Genomic DNA, 18,913 nt, shown 5'->3' with positions numbered 1-18,913 from the left:
AACATGCTTCCCCCCGCCACCTTTTAATCCCAGTTCCGAGAACTTCCAATGTATGCTCGAGAATAGCATATTTTAAAAATTCTTATTCAGTGATTTCCTATTATCAACAGGCTGCTTTTTAAACAGAAGACAACCAATAAAAAAAAATTCTAATATCTCAATCAAGGTCTAAGGTTTTCAGTGATCAAAAAAGTATAGATGTCTTCTGAGAAGTTACTAGGAATTTTAGTAAAGTTATTCAGTGCCATTGAGGGCCTGCTAGTGATCCTCCTCCTGTGTGAATCAAGCAGTGCTCACTTCCATGGCAACCATGTGTAACACCCCAACGGGAAGAATGACTTGATGCTGGAGAATAACCAGGCTGGAGAAACTCGTAACAGAAGATCCTAAATCTCGCTGAGACACTAAGAGCAAAAAATAAAAATCTAAGTGGAAAGAAAGAGCCAACTCCCATGATCTCAAGACAGACGTAAAACATGCCCAAGAGCAGCCTGTTGGGTGGATGAGAGCGCCTTCTCTGCCAGCTTAGAACTGACACTCCTCTTCCTGATTAGGTAGCCAGCACAGAAAAGGCCCTGTCATGCTTCTGGTTGCTTAATAACCCCAGAGGCAGACACACTGTAGGCTGTGGAGTTCCATCCTTGCCTTGAATAGGGAGCTGCTGACAGGCTGAGAAGCCAGCCTCCACACCTTGTTCCTGGTCTCATCATCTTCTCTGCCTACTAAGAAGCCCCTTGCACCTAATTGGAAATTTAAATTTGTCCAATTCCTCTATCTTCCTCCCACCTCCAGGTCCTTGGATTACCAGCCAGTGGAATAATTCTGCAGGACATTACCTGGTAGTCCTCTTGATGGTGTAATTACACTTGCCCATGTATTACACATCCATCACATGGATTCTTAACTGTTAGATGTTTCTCATGTTGAGTTTCTGAATTTTCAGCTCTGCCCTTTATCTTTCTCTCAATCCAAGATCCAAGTCCGTTTATATAGAAGGTCCTTGTTTTGCAATCTCCCTCCTCAGTCTCACCAACTCTTTCAACTTACCATCAGCCTTACTTACTCCAGCTTCATCCCCTTTCTCTTACTTTCATGCATCTGCTGGATTTATCATTTCCTCTAAAACTTTACACTGGAGTAAAGCTGAAGAGTGGTGCAGAAATGAGGACAAGAAAGAAGAGCTCTGTCTCTAGGAAGCTCGTACATGCTAAGCTATGTGAGAGGCAGGGGGACCCGCCAGTATCTTTCAGAAAGGTCTGCTCAAATTTGGGATTCTGTTGAATCTCACTCACATCACTGATGTCAGGGATTCTATGTTGAGTGCAGAATGTGTACTTGACAACTTTTAACAGTGGCTGACAACTAAAACAGTTCCACATGCCATTTGAGAACACCTCAACTGACACAAAAATCTCTAGGTATGTTGGTGCATCCTCCCTCTATCTGCTTAGAGAACCAGCAGTGTAATTATGACATTGAAACAGAATTCAACCCTGATGATCACAGGTCTACCCATCAGGAGCAGTAGGAAGTGGCCATTGCTTGCAAATGCTGATTTTGATAATCATCTTAGGACATGCGACTCTAAGAGACGATAATAAGATGAGATTTCCATTTTTACCCATTTCATACTTGACAATGAATATTATTTTGTAGCAGTGATTGGCAGAAATAGTAAAATACTTAACCTCTCTGGTAGTATTTAATAAAGGTCTTTTGTCTCCATTTGACACAGGGAGTTTAGTTTAAGGCTTATATATGGGAACATTTTAATTAATATGCATACTCTTACTGACATATTTTTAAATAATACTTCACTAACCTAACGTCAGAGTCAGAAGCTTTAAAATATCAGGATCTCAGAAATTGTAAGTCTGGTAAAAAAAAAAGGTACTTCAGAAATCTTTGAATATTTGACAACTGGAAGATTGAGTTGCATGTCCAATGAAAATAACACTTAGATTTAGTGGCTTCTTTATTTTTTTAGATGATGACTTTTACAGCACAATGCATATAATCTAATCATCTTCAGGTACAAGTCATCAGAAAATGGACCATCTGGTAGCTCAAATCCTATTCACAAATGCCCCTTCACATTTTTAAAATGTCTACTTGGGCTAAAAAGTTGAAAGGGATAAACTCCTAAAAACAAAGGTGATAGGTCAATTTCCCCCTTCCTCACTCTTGCTGGGCTGCTGCTGGCCCCGAGTAACATACTTGATACTATCCAACCAGGGGTTCTTGTCGATGGGCAAAGAACCTAGGAATGAGGTCCATTCATTGTGCCTGTGAAAAGTAAATCCATGGCTATGGAAATCCACAAATAGAAATAGAATAAGTTATTTTGTGGCTGCTACGGAACTTGAAGTTTCAACAGTCCAATAGTCATCAAGTTTCTGCTTACGTTGAGGGCAGCATAAAAAGAGAAGCCTCATCAAGGCAGAGGAGATTTCAGCGTTTCTCTTCCTTTTAATAGAAAGGAGTTTACCCGTGAAAACTCAGGCTTGGAAGCTAAAGTGCACTACACAAACAAACGAACTTGTGCTTTGCGTTCCTTCCGAGTTTGGAAACCAAAAAGTGCACAGTCATTTCAGAGGGGTATTCTGGAAAGCTCGCGTGGTACAAAGTGGTTACGAATAAAAGCGTGTGGTTTTCGGCATCTCTCAACACAACTAGGAACTCCTAAACGCCACATTTTATTATTCTGTGGTGGGAAGGAATTTTGTGACCTTTCGAGAAATTTTGTTTCAGTTTTTCCCCGAGAAGATGGTGATAAGGAAGCGAGCCACGTTTCTTGGCCGTGGGAAGTTTGTCTCCATGCCCCAGGCTTGTGTTCTCAGGAGCATAGAGGCTTCTAAGCACATGGGCTTGTCACCAACTGGTCCTGCGTGCAGGTGCCCAAATTTTACACTCACAAACTTGTTAAGATTCCCAGCCACCCTCGGGGTTGTGGGACTGATGGCAGTGGCCTCTGGGGAACATTTCTATGCTGACCTTCCCTCAGTGTTCAGGCTGCTGGCCATATCCAAGAATCTTCTGAGCAGGAGGTTGAACCCTAATGGTCCCAGACACTCAACAAGACATGGAGGACTTAGCCTGGAAGGAAGGACAGGCTCATTGGAAACACGAGGGGCAAGTGCCTGGCCTGCATGCTTACCTACAGCCTTCTTGTCTGGAAACCCAGTAGATTTGGTGCTCACGCCTGACTCCCTCCCAAAACACTGGACACAGCGCTCCTGAAATAGTTCTTTTCCTCTTTTCCTTACCTCCAGACTTTCTGACCCCTCCTGTCGATTAGCATTGCAAATGTTCTTTTTTTGCCTATCTCTTAAACTGGGGATTTCCCTCTTTTCCTTACCTCCAGACTTTCTGACCCCTCCTGTCGATTAGCATTGCAAATATTCTTTTTTTGCCTCTCTCTTAAACTGGGGATTTCCCTCTTTTCCTTACCTCCAGACTTTCTGACCACTCCTGTTGATTAGCATTGCAAAATGCTCTTTTTTTGCCTATCTCTTAAACTGGGGATTCTCAACCAGGATGGATTGTGCCCTGCAGGGGATATTTCCAATGTCTAGAGACAGTTTTAATTGTCACAACTTGGGGGGTGGGGAAGGCCTGCCGCTGGGTAGAAGCCAAGGATGCTGCTTCACATCCTGTAATGAATGCACAGGAGCGCCTCCCCCAAGCACAAACACTTAGGATTCTAAAGCATTGACGGGCCGGAGGTTTAGAAACCCTAACCCAGCTGGTTGTCTCCACAGAGCTTTCTCCTGTATGCTTTACTCTTCCTCCAGCTCAGACACCCTTCGGGTTATCTCATCTACTACCACTGAATACAGTGAGGTCAGTACTCTGATGGCTCCCAAACCTCTGTCTCCTGCTGGATTTCTCTTCTGAGTTCCAAACTCGTAGATCTACTATGCTACTTGCTACTGGACGTCTTTAGCTTGACATCCTGTAGATGGCCTTCTGCTTTTATTTTGTTTTGTTTTGCTCTTGAGTTTTCAGCAAGGAAAAAAAATGTTCATGGCTGGGAGCAGTGGCTCATGCTTATAATCCCAGAACTTTGGGAGGCCAAGGCCGGCGGATCACTTGAGATAAGGAGTTGGAGACTAGCCTGGCCAACATGGTGAAACCCCGTCTCTACTGAAAATACAAAATTTAGCTGGGCATAGCGGCAGGCACTGGTAATCCCAGCTACTTGGGAAGCTGAGGCAGGAGAAATGCTTGAACCCAGGCAGCAGAGTTTGCAGTGAGCTGAGATTGCGCCTCTGCACTCCAGCCTGGGTGACACAGTGAGACTCTTAGTCTCAAAAAAAAAAAAAAGGAAGAGAAAAATGTTCACAATTGAAAAAGTAACCTCTCACATGTAGTTATCTGTTTTTAATAATAGGGAATTAAAATTAACTTTTATCTTGAAATAACAAAACACAATTTAGTGGCACGTTCTGAGATCATTAGCTACAGCTTGGGAATGTCACAAAAGCTGTTGAAGGGAAACCCTCGAGCCTTTTAGGATTGGAAGACGTTGCCATAATGAGCCTTGCAAAAGGGAACTCATTCTTTGAGTTAACAAGGACTTGTGGTCTTTAACTGTGGACTCCAAAGGCTTGATGCGGTGCTGCCTGCTGTTGCCTGATGCTTTCAGAGCCCCCTCCACATCACGCCTTAGCACTAGCCTCGTCCTAGACTGACACCCTAGGGTTACAACAAATGTAAGTTGAAATTCATTAATATTTTTTGAGTTCAAAGACCATATCTTATATACCTTTCAGTTACCGAGGATGCTGAAGCAAAACTGATTCTCGAGGGATATTTGATGGGTATTGAATGAAGGTATTTGCTAGGAAAACTTCTTTTTGTCTTTTACCTTGAGGCCCTACTCTTAGCCATTCCCTTCTCCACTGGCAAGACGTACACAAACACACACACACACACACACACACACACACACACAGAGAGAGAGAGAGAAAGAGAGAGAGAGAGACAGACTAACCCTGAATCAACTGATTACATGCATTTAGAAAAATCATCAGTGAGTAGCGGCCATTGTCACAAAACAGCCTGCACATCCCTTTAGAAAAGCCTGATGGGTCAGCAAGGAGGGAAGGCCAGAGGTGGGAAGGAGAAAGTGTGGAAACGTCCGTCATGGGATCAGTCATGCGGAAGGTTTGGAACTGTGCCCCAGAGCTTCTGCTTACAGGGTGCTTTCCAGAACCGCTATTATCTCCCAGGGAAACCAGCTGCTTACACACTTGGAGCCCTTACTTGGCATCATGATGAGATATCAGAAAGGAAGGGATGGTGTCCTGACACACAGTTTCCCAAAGGTGAGAGTAGATCCCCATGCTTTCTAAACTTCCTCTTTCTTTAAAAGAACAATCTCCTTCCTCCAACTTGGAGCAGCTTTCCAGAGAGCTGCCCATCTGTTTCTGTCTTTAAAACACGTCTCCATGTGCACCATGTGAAGCCAGGCAAAGAAGCATGGAGGAGAGAGAATTACAGATTGATGAAGAGGAGGGTTATAGAGAAGATACCAAGCAAAACCCGGGGGCCTTTCCACCTGGCCCCAACTCAGAATGGGGAACCACAGACCAGTGAGTCTCAAGATGAACAAAGGACAATCTCTGCTGGCCCCGTATCTTCTGACTTACTGCAGGGCTGCCAGCCCCTACTCCATGGTGCCTTTTTATTGAGTCTACAATTTAGTGACTCTAGCGTGGGCACCTGTTGTTGTTTCCAAGAGCGATACTTGCTCACAGGCTTTCCTATAACCCCATGCCAGTCCATTTTGCATTGCTGTAAAGAGATACTTGAGATACTTGAGATTTACAAAGAAAAGAGGTTTATTTGGCCCACAGTTCTGCAGGCTGTACAGGAAGCATGCTGCTAGCATCTGCCTGGCTTCTGGTGAGGACCTCAGGAAGCTTTTACTCACAGCAGAAGGCAAGGAGACGTCATGTCACATGGCAAGAGAGGAAGGGAGGCAAGAGAGGGGAGGAGGTGCCAGGCTCTTTTTTAAGAACCAGATCTCATGGGAACTAAGAGTGAGAACTTGCTCATTACTCAAACACACCAAGCTGTTCACAGGGAATCCATCCCAATGACCCACTCACCTCCCTCTAGGCCCCATCTTCGACACTGGAGATCAAATTTCAACATGAGATTTGGAGGGGACAAATATCCAAAGCATATTGACTTCCAACACCCATTTCCATGCTTTGGGGTGCCATTTACAGCTGTGAGAAAGCCTTAAGGTCACCAGCTGGAAGTGGGATTGATTCTGCAACCCTGCCATCCTCAATGCAGCCTGCTATGTGGCTGCAGGTGTCCAGTGAAGCAATCTGGGCTGGATTCCCAGGCTGCGCAGAAGACCTCCCTTCCTCTTCTGTCCCACTTTGTTTCATTGACCCGTTCATTAATGTCACTGATGTTAAGTGGCCAGAGTAGGTTAAGCACTGTGCTAGGCACTAGAGAGAAAATGGTGACCCTAAGCCTTGAGTTGCTTCCATCTCTGGAAGACTTCGGTCAGTATTAGACGAATGTACGGGTGTCATGTCATGATGGGAATGAGCACAGAGGAGCCGTCAGTTCTGCTAAGAAAGGGCACTTGCTGGAGTTTCAGGATTCAGCCAAGGGCCAGTGAGCCCTGTAAGGTGATGTGAAGGCCAAGGGGGCTGAGGGAGGGAGGAACAGGTGAGTGCTGTATCCGCAGTGAGAGAGGCAACCTGGTCTTCAGGTGGGAGTGTGGAGTAATTAGAGCGTGGGCACGGAAAGACAGACCCCTGGGACCTCTGCAGATCACATTAAGGACTCGATCCTACAGCAGACAGGTGTACAAGAAACACAGTCAAAATGCTTGTTAAGGAGAGGCTGGAGAGGAGTCCTGAAAAAATAGATGAGTGCTTTGCCCTCAAGGAGTTTATTTATCATCTCTCTGAGAAAAGGAAGGGGAAAAAAACACATGAAATTGATGGTGAAAAAAACAAAATGAAATAATGTTAAGCACTGAAGTGTCGAGTGCAGACCAAAGGAGCTGCAGCAGACAAGAGTGAGCATCCACGCGAAGGCAAGGTGGGCCGCAGCCTCCCGAAGGCAGAAGGGCTGGGGTGGTTTCCTTCGTGAGGCTTCTCATTTGCGGTAAAAGGGTTCAACATTAGCATTGACTCTTTTAATTTCTCCAAGTGTTTAGATCTCTGTGTTATCAACAGTGGTAATGCCTGCACTCCAGGCTTTAAACAGAGAATAAAATCCTGGCTGGTGTCCGATTTACCATTGGAACAAAAACAAACAAACAGCCATGGGGAAAATGGTACGTCTGGAGCTCCTCTACTGCTCAGATCACAGAAGGCTACACAGTTATAAAATATTACCTCCTCACTGGCAGCAACTCCTTCACTTGATTGAGCTTTGTTATTTCACCTCCAGATTACAGTTTGTGGAATCTAGACCTCTGAACTGTTTGCTGCGGGGACACTGTTGAGGTCACCGTGAGGTTTAGTCCCGCTAAAATGAAATGCAATGGTAGTAATTTCTTTCACGCCTAATGGGTAGGGGGAAAAATTTACTTTCTCCAAAAAAAAAAAAAAAAAATAGGAAGTGTGTACATTTCATCTCTTTTTACTTTCCCTGTCTGGAAACATCTTACTAAACTTGAATCTCAACAATAGAAGCCCAGTAAGCCTTCTGGTGATGTATTTGTGTTTCAGCGTTCTTTTGAGTTCTGATATTTGTTTACGTCTTCTTGTGTTAATGAATGGGCTTTTTTGGTAAGGTATCTCACAGACGTATGGGGCTGGCTGGGAGAGAAAAAATTAAAGAGTTAAAAACATGGAAAAAAAAAGGAAGAATACTAGAGAAGAAAAATGGGTTAAAACAAAAGGATACTGAGGAGACCGAGTAGAAGGAAGGAAGCCTGCTGAAATGCTCTGAGAAATGAGATGAGATGAGGGAAAGTGTATAGATAGAGGCAATAGGGAGCCATAGAAGGTTTTTGAGCTGGGGTGTAGCAACACTAAAACTTGTTTTTTAGGTTTGCCTGATTGCAATGTAGCAGTTTATGCACCTGATTGTATGTACCAATACAGGGAAAAGCTAAGGAAGTGATGCCTGGGAAGATAAAAGAATAAGTGGCTATGGGAAGCATTTTGGTAGAAAAGTGAGTGAAGTTTGAATGTGAGGAGTCAAGGAGTGAGTCAGCAATGGTAGCAGGTGTGTAGGGTGTTATGATTGCCAGAGAGAGCTCAAGGGGAGGAAGGGATATGGATATTTAGAGGGGTGGAGAGGGAGGGGAAGGTGACACGAAGAGGCAGATATATTCCTGATTACTGATTGTAGGGTCCTAAGAGCCCATGTCTTTTTTTTCCTTAACTGGTTAGAATCCAAATTGCCACTTCTTCACCAGGCTGGATTCCTTCAAAGCCAACTAGTTTTGTAACAGAATGATGCTTTGAGATATTGGCCAAATTACATATTAACCCAAAGGACAACAATGTAGTAAGTAAAAGATCCCTTAAAAATTCTCTTCAGGCCGGGCGCAGTGGCTCACGCCTGTAATCTCAGCACTTTGGGAGGCTGAGGTGGGTGGATCACGAGGTCAAGAGATTGAGACCGTCCCGGTCAACATGGTGAAACCCCGTCTCTACTAAAAATACAAAAAATTAGCTGGGCATGGTGGCGCATGCCTGTAATCCCAGCTACTCAGGAGGCTGAGGCAGGAGAATTGCCTGAACCCAGGAGGTGGAGGTTGTGGTGAGCCAAGATTGCGCCATTGCACTCCAGCCTGGGCGACAGAGTGAGACTGTATCTCAAAAAAAAAAACTCCGTCTCAAAAAAAAAAAAAAACTTCTCTTCAGAAGATTCATAAAGTTGTCATTCAACCATCTGTTCAAGTCACATAAGAGGTCATAAACAACAGTATGCTTTTCTTCCCTGGCCCAGTGGGGCATTCATTTCTCTTTCCGGATCACTGAAGACTATTCATATTTTCCCCAATGTCTTATTATGACAAATTTCAAACATAAAGCAAGGTTGAAAGAATTTTACAGGGAATAGCTGGCTCACCCACCACTTAGATTCCACTGTTAATAGTTTACTGTTTCGGCTTTCTCGTGAATCTCTCCACTATGCATCCATTTATTCATCTTGTTTTTGGTGCATTTCAGAGTAAATTGCAAACATGACCGCTCTTTGCCATATAACTTGCCTTTGCAGGCTGGGCACCTGTGTTAGGCCACTGAGGTTGACGGTGTAGATCAAAGAGACGCCAATAGCTCTTTCTGTGGGTGACTTATCTCCCCAGTCCCTTCCTGTCCATGCATTTTAATGTTGACTCTTTAATGACAGTGGTGTGTAGCCTGTGCACTTGAGTTCCTAGAAAGTAGAAAAGGGAATTTTTACAAACCCAATTCTCTTTAAAAACTTTAGTCTTGCCGGGCGCGGTGGCTCACGCCTATAATCCCAGCACTTTGGGAGGCCGAGGTGGGTGGATCACGAGGTCAGGAGTTCCAGACCAGCCTGGCTAAGATGGTGAAACCCTGTCTCTACTAAAAATACAAAAAAAAAATTAGCCAGGCGGGGTGGCAGTTGCCTGTCATCCCAGCTACTCAGGAGGCTGAGGCAGGAGAATCGCTTGAACCTCAGGAGGTGGAGGTTGCGGTGAGCCGAGATCGCGCCATTGCACTCTAGCCTGGGCGACAGATAGCATAATTGTAAGGTTTTTTTTTTTTTTTTTAAGTACCATAGAGATATAAGCTCTATAGCCTATGTGCACATTTCCAGGTTTCTAGAGATCAGATTTACTTAGAGCAAAACTGTATCTTTAATGATGTAAGGAACATGGAGGATACAGATGGTCTCTGCTTTCAGATACAAACTATTCCTAAAAATGTCACAGATCATCATCATTGTCTCTACCTGCAGGGAGTTAGAGGCAGAAATTGTAGCACAGGAAGTTAGTGAGGAGGAAGGTAAAAGTTTTTAGCTGGCAAATGGATGATATTATCAAAACCAGAGATTGCCTTACTGGAATTTACAAAACAACTATTACTGCATGCCTTTCTTGCATGCAATTTTTAAGCTTAAGAAATGCGATCCAGCAGTGTAATAATAAGCTGGATATGATGGAGTAAGGTTTGTTTTGCCTCCATTTCTATGTCTATTGTATTTACATTTAAGTTTTAATTGATATTTTGGTCATGTGTTTTCCCCAAAGAGATTTTTTGAAGGCTTCCATTTTTTTCAATTAAAAATGATATATTTAATATATTGTAAACAAAAGAAATCCTCCTTAATGTACCCAGAAATGAGATCTTGTTCGTGCACTAAAACTTCACTTAAAAATATTTATCTGTTAGTAACATAAACAAAGGTATGATTACAGAGACTTGGAGGAAAGGCCCTCAGTTTGGGAAGAGCCAATATCAGGAACAAATTCTCAGATCGGAGTGTGGCCTGAATAGAGGACAGGAAGAGAGTATTAAGGCAAATATGCAGCAGGTGATATAGAAACAGCATCTGAAGGAGAAAGCCTCTCAATGACCCATCTGAGAGGGTAGAAGTCAGTTTATTTATCTTGGTCAACTCAATCTCAACACAAGAGATAGTCCAGAAGGGAAATAAAATAGAGGAAAGACGCAGAGATTAGATTTTTTTATGTTATCATCTGATTTTACAATATGTAGGCTCTCTGAATTTTTTTCACTGGAGAAAATTAAGTGCTCTTGATCCCTTAAGAGCCTTAGAATAAGAGTGTGATCAGCCTAGGCTTATAGATTCAGTCTCTGGTGCCACTATGACAGTGATAAAGACCTATCGGCTCCATACGTTATCTCATGATTAAGGCTTGCCTCTTTCTTGAGGGTCAGGCAAACTTCCTCCTACTGTAAGTTTAGCCTCATATGCAGGGAAATTGTTTAATGGAGCCGCTTATCTACCTGTATGAGGTGAGTACAAACAAGTACAAAGAAGTGCTCAAATCATGATCATTTTCCATGTCGTCACTCACGCAACCTCATAAAAATTGTCTTGGGTTGGTAAATCTTAGTACTTATCTGCAAGGCTATTTTGTAAGCAGAGAACCTAGTGTGTTATTACACTAATACTTAAATCAATACTTCATGCTGGTACTTCTCATTCCAAGATATTCAGATGAAAGTCGGCTTTATATGGAGGATGGGGGGAGAAGGTATAATTGAATAGAAGAACAACACTGTCCTTTAACCGTTCCATTTGGAAAGAGACATTTAAAGGAAAATCTACCGAAATGATGACTTTTACAACAAGGGAAGATAGCTCCATTACATCCCGTCTGTTTACACATGCTATTGTTTCAGCCCCTGATGTTTTGTTTACTTTGGAAGGAAATATTTTACCCCCTCTGAGATAATTAATTTTTGTCAGCTTCACTGTTTATAAGGGAAACTGAGAAACTGTTAATTGAAATACAGAATGAGTCAGTGTTTCCAGTAATTTTTGGCAGCATTCTAATTTTGTCAATCCCAGCCTAATTATTAGATTTTTTGGAAGCAAAAAGCATATTTGATTTTTCTCTTACTGAATTTGTTCTTCCTCTTTTTGGAAATATGTACTGTCTGACAAAGGTCATATGATTTATGTCAAAGTGAGGTGAAATACTCGTTCGTTTGAAACACCAGAAGGCTTATTGCATCATGTTTGGCTTTTCACAGCAGCTCAATATTCAGAAAGTTCTTTTCCTCATTCCCACTCACAGTCCCGACCAGAAAATGTAATTCTTGCAAAGACCTTTTAGTCAGGATGAAGTCAAGGTATATGGCCCATCACTAATGACATCACTGAAGTAAATTTCCCAGAAGCCATCAGGGAGAATTCATTTGGAAATCCAATTGAATGTCACTTGCAAAGGGCAGGCTCCTGGAAGAGGTGACCAGTCATGCATTCCCGAGTTGTTTGCTGTAAAAGCATTAATCACCGCGAACCCATTTACTCCTAAGGCAAACGCACTGCATTATTCCACGGGAATTCTGTTCCGAATGATCGTTAATGTAGAGGACAGGAGCTGCTGACTGTGGGCAGGGTTAATAAAATTCGTCAGATCAATGACCAGTATAATGGGCCTGTTAATGGTTTTTAATAGAGGTTGGATCGTCCTGGCTGCAGTAGCTGGAAGGCTGGGAGAGAGAGGCAGGTGGCTGTGCCGGGAGACAGCTCCATCTCCTGCCTGCTGAGGTGGCCTCTGGTTGAAGAGAGCATCCCTGTTAGTCACTGAGCATCCACAGGGCTCGGAGGTGGCCTTGGCTGGGAAGGGAGCCCAGGGTCAACCATACTCGAGTAGCTGGCATGCCACAGTCTCTAGCAGACCACAGGCCAGAGTCCATCTAAGCACCTGAAGCCATGGCTATCCCAGACCCTTGCCCGCACCCCACCCTGGGCCCACCAATGAGATGAAAGACAGCAGTCACACTGATAATAGTGACAACCCCAGCAGATGCTCACCAAAGTGCTGTAAGGCCAAAGACTAAGCTTATTACATGCACGCACCCCAGTCCCCATAGCAGCACCCCTGGAGTTATGTACTATTTACCGTCCCCATTTCATAACTGGGGAAGCTGAAGTTCAGAGAGATTTGGTCACCAGCCCAGGGTTAGGTTAGAGACCCTTAGAAGCCATGTTCCTTTATTAAAGGGAGAGACACAGAAGCTGCAGCCTAGAGTCAGGCTGAAGAAAGATGCAAGGTGTGACAGGGCGGGTGTCGTTCCATTTCTCTCTCCAACCAGTCAGTATGTTCAGGACCAACCTGGAGCAAATTATGTAAAAGCCATGGTTTGTCTGCAGTGCTGTTCCTCTAGGCGTTGTTGCTGAAATTCAGGGTGCACAGGGCCCTTGAGACACCCAGGTGCTCTGGGCCACCCCACTGTGGCCTTGACCGGGGCACTGTGAGAGGTCCTCTTCACCCAGTGCTGCCCTGTACTTACAGCTTGGTCCTTCTCTCCCTGCTCCTGCCCCACCAAAACTTGACCCATTTCTGGTCATCTGCAGGTCATTGTGATCTCTGCCTGCTCTCACCAGCTCAGCTCGGGTGGGAGGAAGCTACTGCCGCCTGGGGATGCCTCCTGAGCACAAGACTTGTATGAATGACAGCAAAGACTGCCCAGAGCTGACCCCCAGAGTTCCAGCTGCACTGCCGGGCATGAGAATGCAGTGACATTCCCAAGCTCCAGAGACTGACCTAACTGAGGGGCTGGCACAGCTGCCTTGGGGCTGAGGAAGAGGGTGGGGTGGGAGCTTGAAGGTGGAGACTGTGGGTGAAAGAGGCAGCCATGAGCTGAGGAAATTGACGAGCAGGAGTGAAGGAGGAACGATAGCTGGGACTATAAAAAAACATAAAATACTAACACTACTACATGTTCCCAATAAGCTCAGAGGATTGCAGAAGGGCTTCATAAATGTTACCAGTAAATGAAAAGACACCGCACACATACTCCAGTGACCTTTCCAGGTCAGCTTCTACGCCAAGAGGGGAGCAGGCTGCAGCAGTCTTTGCATCTGAAAACGCCACCATTCCTAAAGTTATTTCCTTATGTCATTAAAAAAACAGAAACAAAAAAAAAAAACAAAAAAACTATTTTTAAGGGTTTGGAGGGTGTAAGAAAGCAGATGGTTTTAAGGAGAGGGTGATGCAGGGAAGGATGGGGAGGACACAGGGGTTTCAGAGGTAGGCTCACACATACCCCACACACCTACCACCCTCGGCAGGACTGAGCTCAGTTACACCTTGCTAAATGCACCAGGAAAATGCAGAGATCGGTAGAATGTGTTCTCCAGCCCCCCAGAGCTTATGAGTATACACCATAAGTGCTAGACTACATGGCACAGGATATAAATGCAGTCGAGCTGAGTGAGAGAAATTAGCAATAGGAAAATTCAGAGACAGCATCATGGAAGATTGCATTGGCTGCAAAGAACATAGAGGATTTGAATCCCAGGGAGAGAAGGCACAGTCCACACAGGGAGAGGAAGCAGGGACAGGAGGCTGGAAGTGTGAGCGAGCATGCTGAGCGCAATGGAGGGTGAAGGAGACAGCCTCGGTCCAATGGAGGAGGGTTGTGTGCACACATGGGGGCGTGTATGTGTGCACAAATATGTGAATGTGTATAAGAGTATGCATGAGTGTGTACATGTGCATGTGCGGGCACAAATGTGTGTGAGAATATGCCTAAGTGTGTATGTGTGAATGTGCATGCACAAATGTGTGAATATGTGCGTGCATGTACATGAGTGTGCACAAATGTATGTATGCATGAGTGTGTGTGCATGTTTGTATGTGAATGCGTGTAAGGGTGTGTGTGTGTGTGTTTTAGGAGAGGGTAGGAGGGCCAGGCATGGTGGCCTATAAACCCAGCAATTTGGGAGGCCAAGGCGGGCAGATCCCTTGAGGTCAGGAGTTCAAGACCATCCCTGCCAACATGTTGAAACCTCGTCTCTGCTAAAAATACAAAAATTAGCTGAGTGTGGTGGCACTTGACTGTAATCCCAGCTACTTGGGAGGCTGAGGCAGGAAATTCGCTTGAACCTGGTAGGCAGAGGCTGCAGTGAGCTGAGATTGCCCCAATGCACTCCAGCATGGGTGAGCGACAGAGCAAGACTGCATTCCCCTTACCTCAAAAAAAAGGGGGAGAGAGGGGCAGAGGGCAATAAGCAGGACCAGAGAGAGGGTGAGGCACATTGCAAGAGCTTTGGTAGCCAGACAGAGGAGTTTGGACTAATCTGGTAGGCAGGAGGAGCCACTGTGGGTCCTTGGGTATCTAGGGAGCGTGACCTAAACGAAGTTCTGGAAAAGTCCATCTAGCAGTGTGTAAGAGGTAGACTGAAAGGGGAACAGAGAATTATGGGCACTCTAGGCAGCCAGGACACCCTGCCATTCTGATTTGCCATCTTCTCTCCTCCAGCACACTTTCATATTGCCCATCACATTGACTGAAGTCATCCTCAGGCCGCACTCCTATCCGTCAAAGAAGACAGGACTCACCTTGCTGGCTGCTGGCAGCATTGCTTATGTTAGCAGGTAAGAATCGCGTGGAGAAGGTCAACTTAGGCTTGTCATTCAAGGCCCTGAGGGAAGTTCCAGAAGTGTATACTGTTCTGTCAGAATCCCTTTATCTTGGCTTAAGAAGGATTTAACCATCTTTACATTTCCAGGTAAGAAAGATTCTTATTGTTTGATTTTAATGCCCATGGAAACCTCCATGCACAGAAACATGCAGGTGTGCACACACCACGCGCAGCAAGTCACAACTTCCCCCGTCTCTCTCTCAGGAAGAATTAATCATTGCAAAGCCACACACCTCACTTTCCCAGAAAATGTTGCTTTTTGGTTCCATTTTCAATGAACATGTCTGAATGGCTGAGCAATCTGAGGCATCTAACTACATTCTACCTAAAAAGGCATGTAGTAGGCGGAGCGTGCTGGGTTCATCCACTTCTGTTGCCTGTTTCATGATGGGCTTATTTGCATCAGCAGCTGGCATCAGAGCTCCTAGAAGGCATTTGGGCAATTGCATGGGAGATGATTTCGATAGCTGGCCTAAATTCCGTCATTCAACCACCTGGCAACACTCATTCTCAGAAACGCTGCCCAATAGTCTGTAATTAAGGGAACATGCTTGGCCTTTCACCCAGTGACCGAGAAACTTTTCTTCCATTCTATAACCTTCTCATATAGCACCATGCTTTTGTTCCTACTGAAAGAAAGAGGCGTGCTGAACACAAGACCTGCAGATTGGAAGCTCATCAGCGTTCCTTCTCTAGGAAGGAACACATAAGCTATTCATGTGTGACAATCTGGACAACCCTCCTATCCCTATATGGGGGAAGTTTAGTTCAGTTCAGTTCAGTGCTCTGTCAGGGATGGAAGCTGAGAGAGTGTGTATTCCAAAGAACCTGGGCTCTGGCAGTGCCTGTATTATGGACTCGACCAGCCTCTGTCTTAGGGCAAATAAACTTGGTGCCCAGACCTCGTTTTCTGTTTCCTCCCTAGCCCTTCCTTCCCTTTTGTGGTACCTACCCCTCCCACCTTTCTATGTCCCTCTTTCCCTGAGTACCCCAATCTTTCTTCTCCCATCATGAAGAAAGCACTTGCTCAATAAATCTACCCCAAGACTCCAGTGCTCTGCATTGTTCTTCAGCCTCTGGAGCCTTCACATTTTAACAAAGGAACTTTCAGAGAACAGGGCTTCAGCTTGGGACCTACTGACAGTTGATGTCTGGAGCACTCTGTTGAGAAGGATTCTGAGGCACTACCAAGAAAAAGTTGCGTGATTATTAGGCATTGACTTTTAAGAGCATAACGGTGGGCAGTGGTAGGATGTATGCTATGTGCTTGCCATACCCTGGCCTAACACAAAGGAATATATCCCTAAAGACAGAGTATCTGGGACCTGGACTGGGGTAAAAGTGTAGACACATAAAGTTTTTTGTTGTTGTTCTTGCACATGTTGAAGAGAAGCAAAGTAGAAGCTAGCCGATTGTACACATGAATTTGTATGCTGTATTTTTTTTTTGCTGGACATTAACTTACCCTTTCATTGCCAAGGGTAAATTGTGTAGTTCATATATAGAAGTTATCACCTTTGACTTACTAATGTCTTCTACCTAAGGACTTGAAAGTTGATTATCAGTTCACATATCTGACCTTTGTTGTTCTTTTCCTTTTTGGGGACCAAGAAGATAAAGGGCACCTAAGGCCACTGCTATTATTGGGGAAAGTTACAGTGGCTATAAAAATAAGAAGTAAGGCCAAGTGCAGTGGCTCCTGCCTGTAATCCCAGCACTTTAGGAGGGCAAGGCAGGTGGATCACGAGGTCAAGAGATCGAAACTATCCTGGCCAACATGGTGCAACCCCATTTCTACTAAAAATACAAAAATTAGCCAGGCATGGTGGCATGCACCATCCCAGCTACTCGGGTGGCTGAGGCAGGAGAATTGCTTGAACCGGGGAAGCAGAGCTTGCAGTGAGCAGAGATTGTACCACGGCACTCAAGCCTGGCAACAGAGTGAGAGTCTGTCTAAAAAAAAAAAAGAGAGAGAGAGAGAGAAGTAGTAGCCAGGAGATTGGCTTGTCAGTACCTGGGCAGGTGCTCCCATGATGTAGGTAATCAGGAGATTGGAGAAAGAAATGCAACAAGATGGGAGCCAGGCACAAGTACATCCCTTATCCATTCAATGGTTCATCAGCGCCAGGTACTGTGCTAAAATATGGAGGATACAGTGATGTTCAGGCTGCTGCCTTTAGAGGCTGCTGGGGAAAGAGGAGCATTAACAGACAGTGGGAGACAGGGTGATAGGACTCTAATAGGCATAAGCCCAGGATGCTGTAGGCACACAGAGAGATGGGCAGGACTGGCTTTTTAAAGGGAAGCGCTGTCTAAGCTGAGGCCCAAGAAATGAGTAAGAATAGGTCAAAGGAGATGTGGAAAAGACCTTCAGGCAGAAAAAACAGCATCTGTAAAGGGCTGGAGGAGCTGAGGGTATGGCTGAATTGGAGGACTGGGTAAAGCCAGGTTGTAAATCCCCATCAGTGAGTTTGGACTTTTAAACCAGTGCTTTTCTGTAGAAAAGTATTATCATCAGAGAAATGAAATGATGTGGTTTATGTAAGAAAGCTGATTAGAAAGATGATTCTGGCTGAAGTGTGGACATCAGACAGGTAGACCAGTTGGTGGCATTGCTGGTAATTCAGGTGAGCTGATGTTAGCCTACTGATGATAACATCAATCAATTCACAAATAAAATCAGAGAGTGTGAGCAATGGGAGGTGACTTAGAGATCACTTAGCATTGGAAAACTAAATCTCCCGTAGGGCAGATGACATGCCCATGGTCATATGGCAGAGGTGGGGTAGAGACGCAAAGTTGGGACTTGAGCCAACTGAAACAGGTCTTCTGTTTCCAAATCCAGTTCTCTTTCCACTGTGTTTATATGGCCAGGTATTTGTTCAACTCCCAGTGTGTGCAAAACCATTCAGCTAAATGCTGGATGTGGGGGCATGCACAAAGCTTGACCTAGTTCAGCACTCTGAAATCTTTCACGTGTTGTTCCCAGCTCTATGCCTGGATTAGACATTGAAGTGCTGGTAATGAAGGGAGTGGAGGGAATGGATGAAGACCCATCAGCAGCAGGAATGTGACTGGGTGGGCCCAGGGCCCAGAAGGGAACTGAGGTGGTTTGGGATTTCATCCTTCATGAAAAATACTAAGTTGGTATTTGGTCCATGAAGCCCCATTTTTGCTAGAACCAATTAAATATCCACACTTACAGGAGGGTGTTTGATGTTGTCTTATGGATGGAAGCATCTCTGTTTCTGTCCACACACCGGTTAAAGGAGCTCAGTCTCTTTGGTGCCTGCCATTCCCATCTTTATGCAGTTTCCTGGGGCCCTGGGTCCTCACAGCCACAGACGGCTATCACATTCCACCAACTGCAGATACCCATGGAGATGTTTTAGGGAAGTGGCTGTGGGTCCGCTGTTAGATGTGCCAGTTTGGATGGTCAAATGGGGAAATGGCATAGCACGAATGAGGTAAAGAGCATGGGCTCAGGCCAGAGGGAGCGTGAGAAACAAACATGAGTCAGAAAAACGGCAGTGAAGCCGAGCTGGAGAAGTATTTCACCACCGAAACCATGTTACAATGACCTAAAAATAGTCCCTGAGACCGTGGGGACTGCCTTACATGTGGTGGTTGCTTTTAGTTATTTTTCAGATTGCAAAATTGAAGGGCTGGCCCTTCGTAGGAAAATAAAGCTTTGCAAAATAGTAATGACTGCAAATCTTTCATTTCCTTTGGAAAGCGTTTGTCACCTTCAAATACGGTAGCTCACTCCTTCCTCCCTTCTCTCTTACCCCAAAACACCTCACCTAGTTCTTCCTGAGGCAGT

At 44.8% G+C, this 18,913-nt stretch overlaps 1 protein-coding gene across 1 annotated transcript in view; it reads left to right on the top strand.

The window, feature by feature from the left end:
• ADTRP (androgen dependent TFPI regulating protein) overlaps positions 1-18,913 on the top strand; it is a 59,575-nt gene that overhangs the window by 24,820 nt on the left and 15,842 nt on the right. The window contains exon 4 of the mRNA XM_012440360.2: positions 14,928-15,043. Coding sequence (XP_012295783.1) covers positions 14,928-15,043 — 116 coding nt within the window. The remainder of the gene's footprint in view (positions 1-14,927; positions 15,044-18,913) is intronic.

This window comes from Aotus nancymaae, unplaced genomic scaffold, assembly GCF_030222135.1.
Source record: "Aotus nancymaae isolate 86718 unplaced genomic scaffold, 86718_ANA_hifiasm-v0.15.2.pri h1tg000051l, whole genome shotgun sequence".
NCBI classification, from domain to species: domain Eukaryota; kingdom Metazoa; phylum Chordata; class Mammalia; order Primates; family Aotidae; genus Aotus; species Aotus nancymaae.
This window is presented reverse-complemented; position numbering and strand designations above follow the sequence as displayed.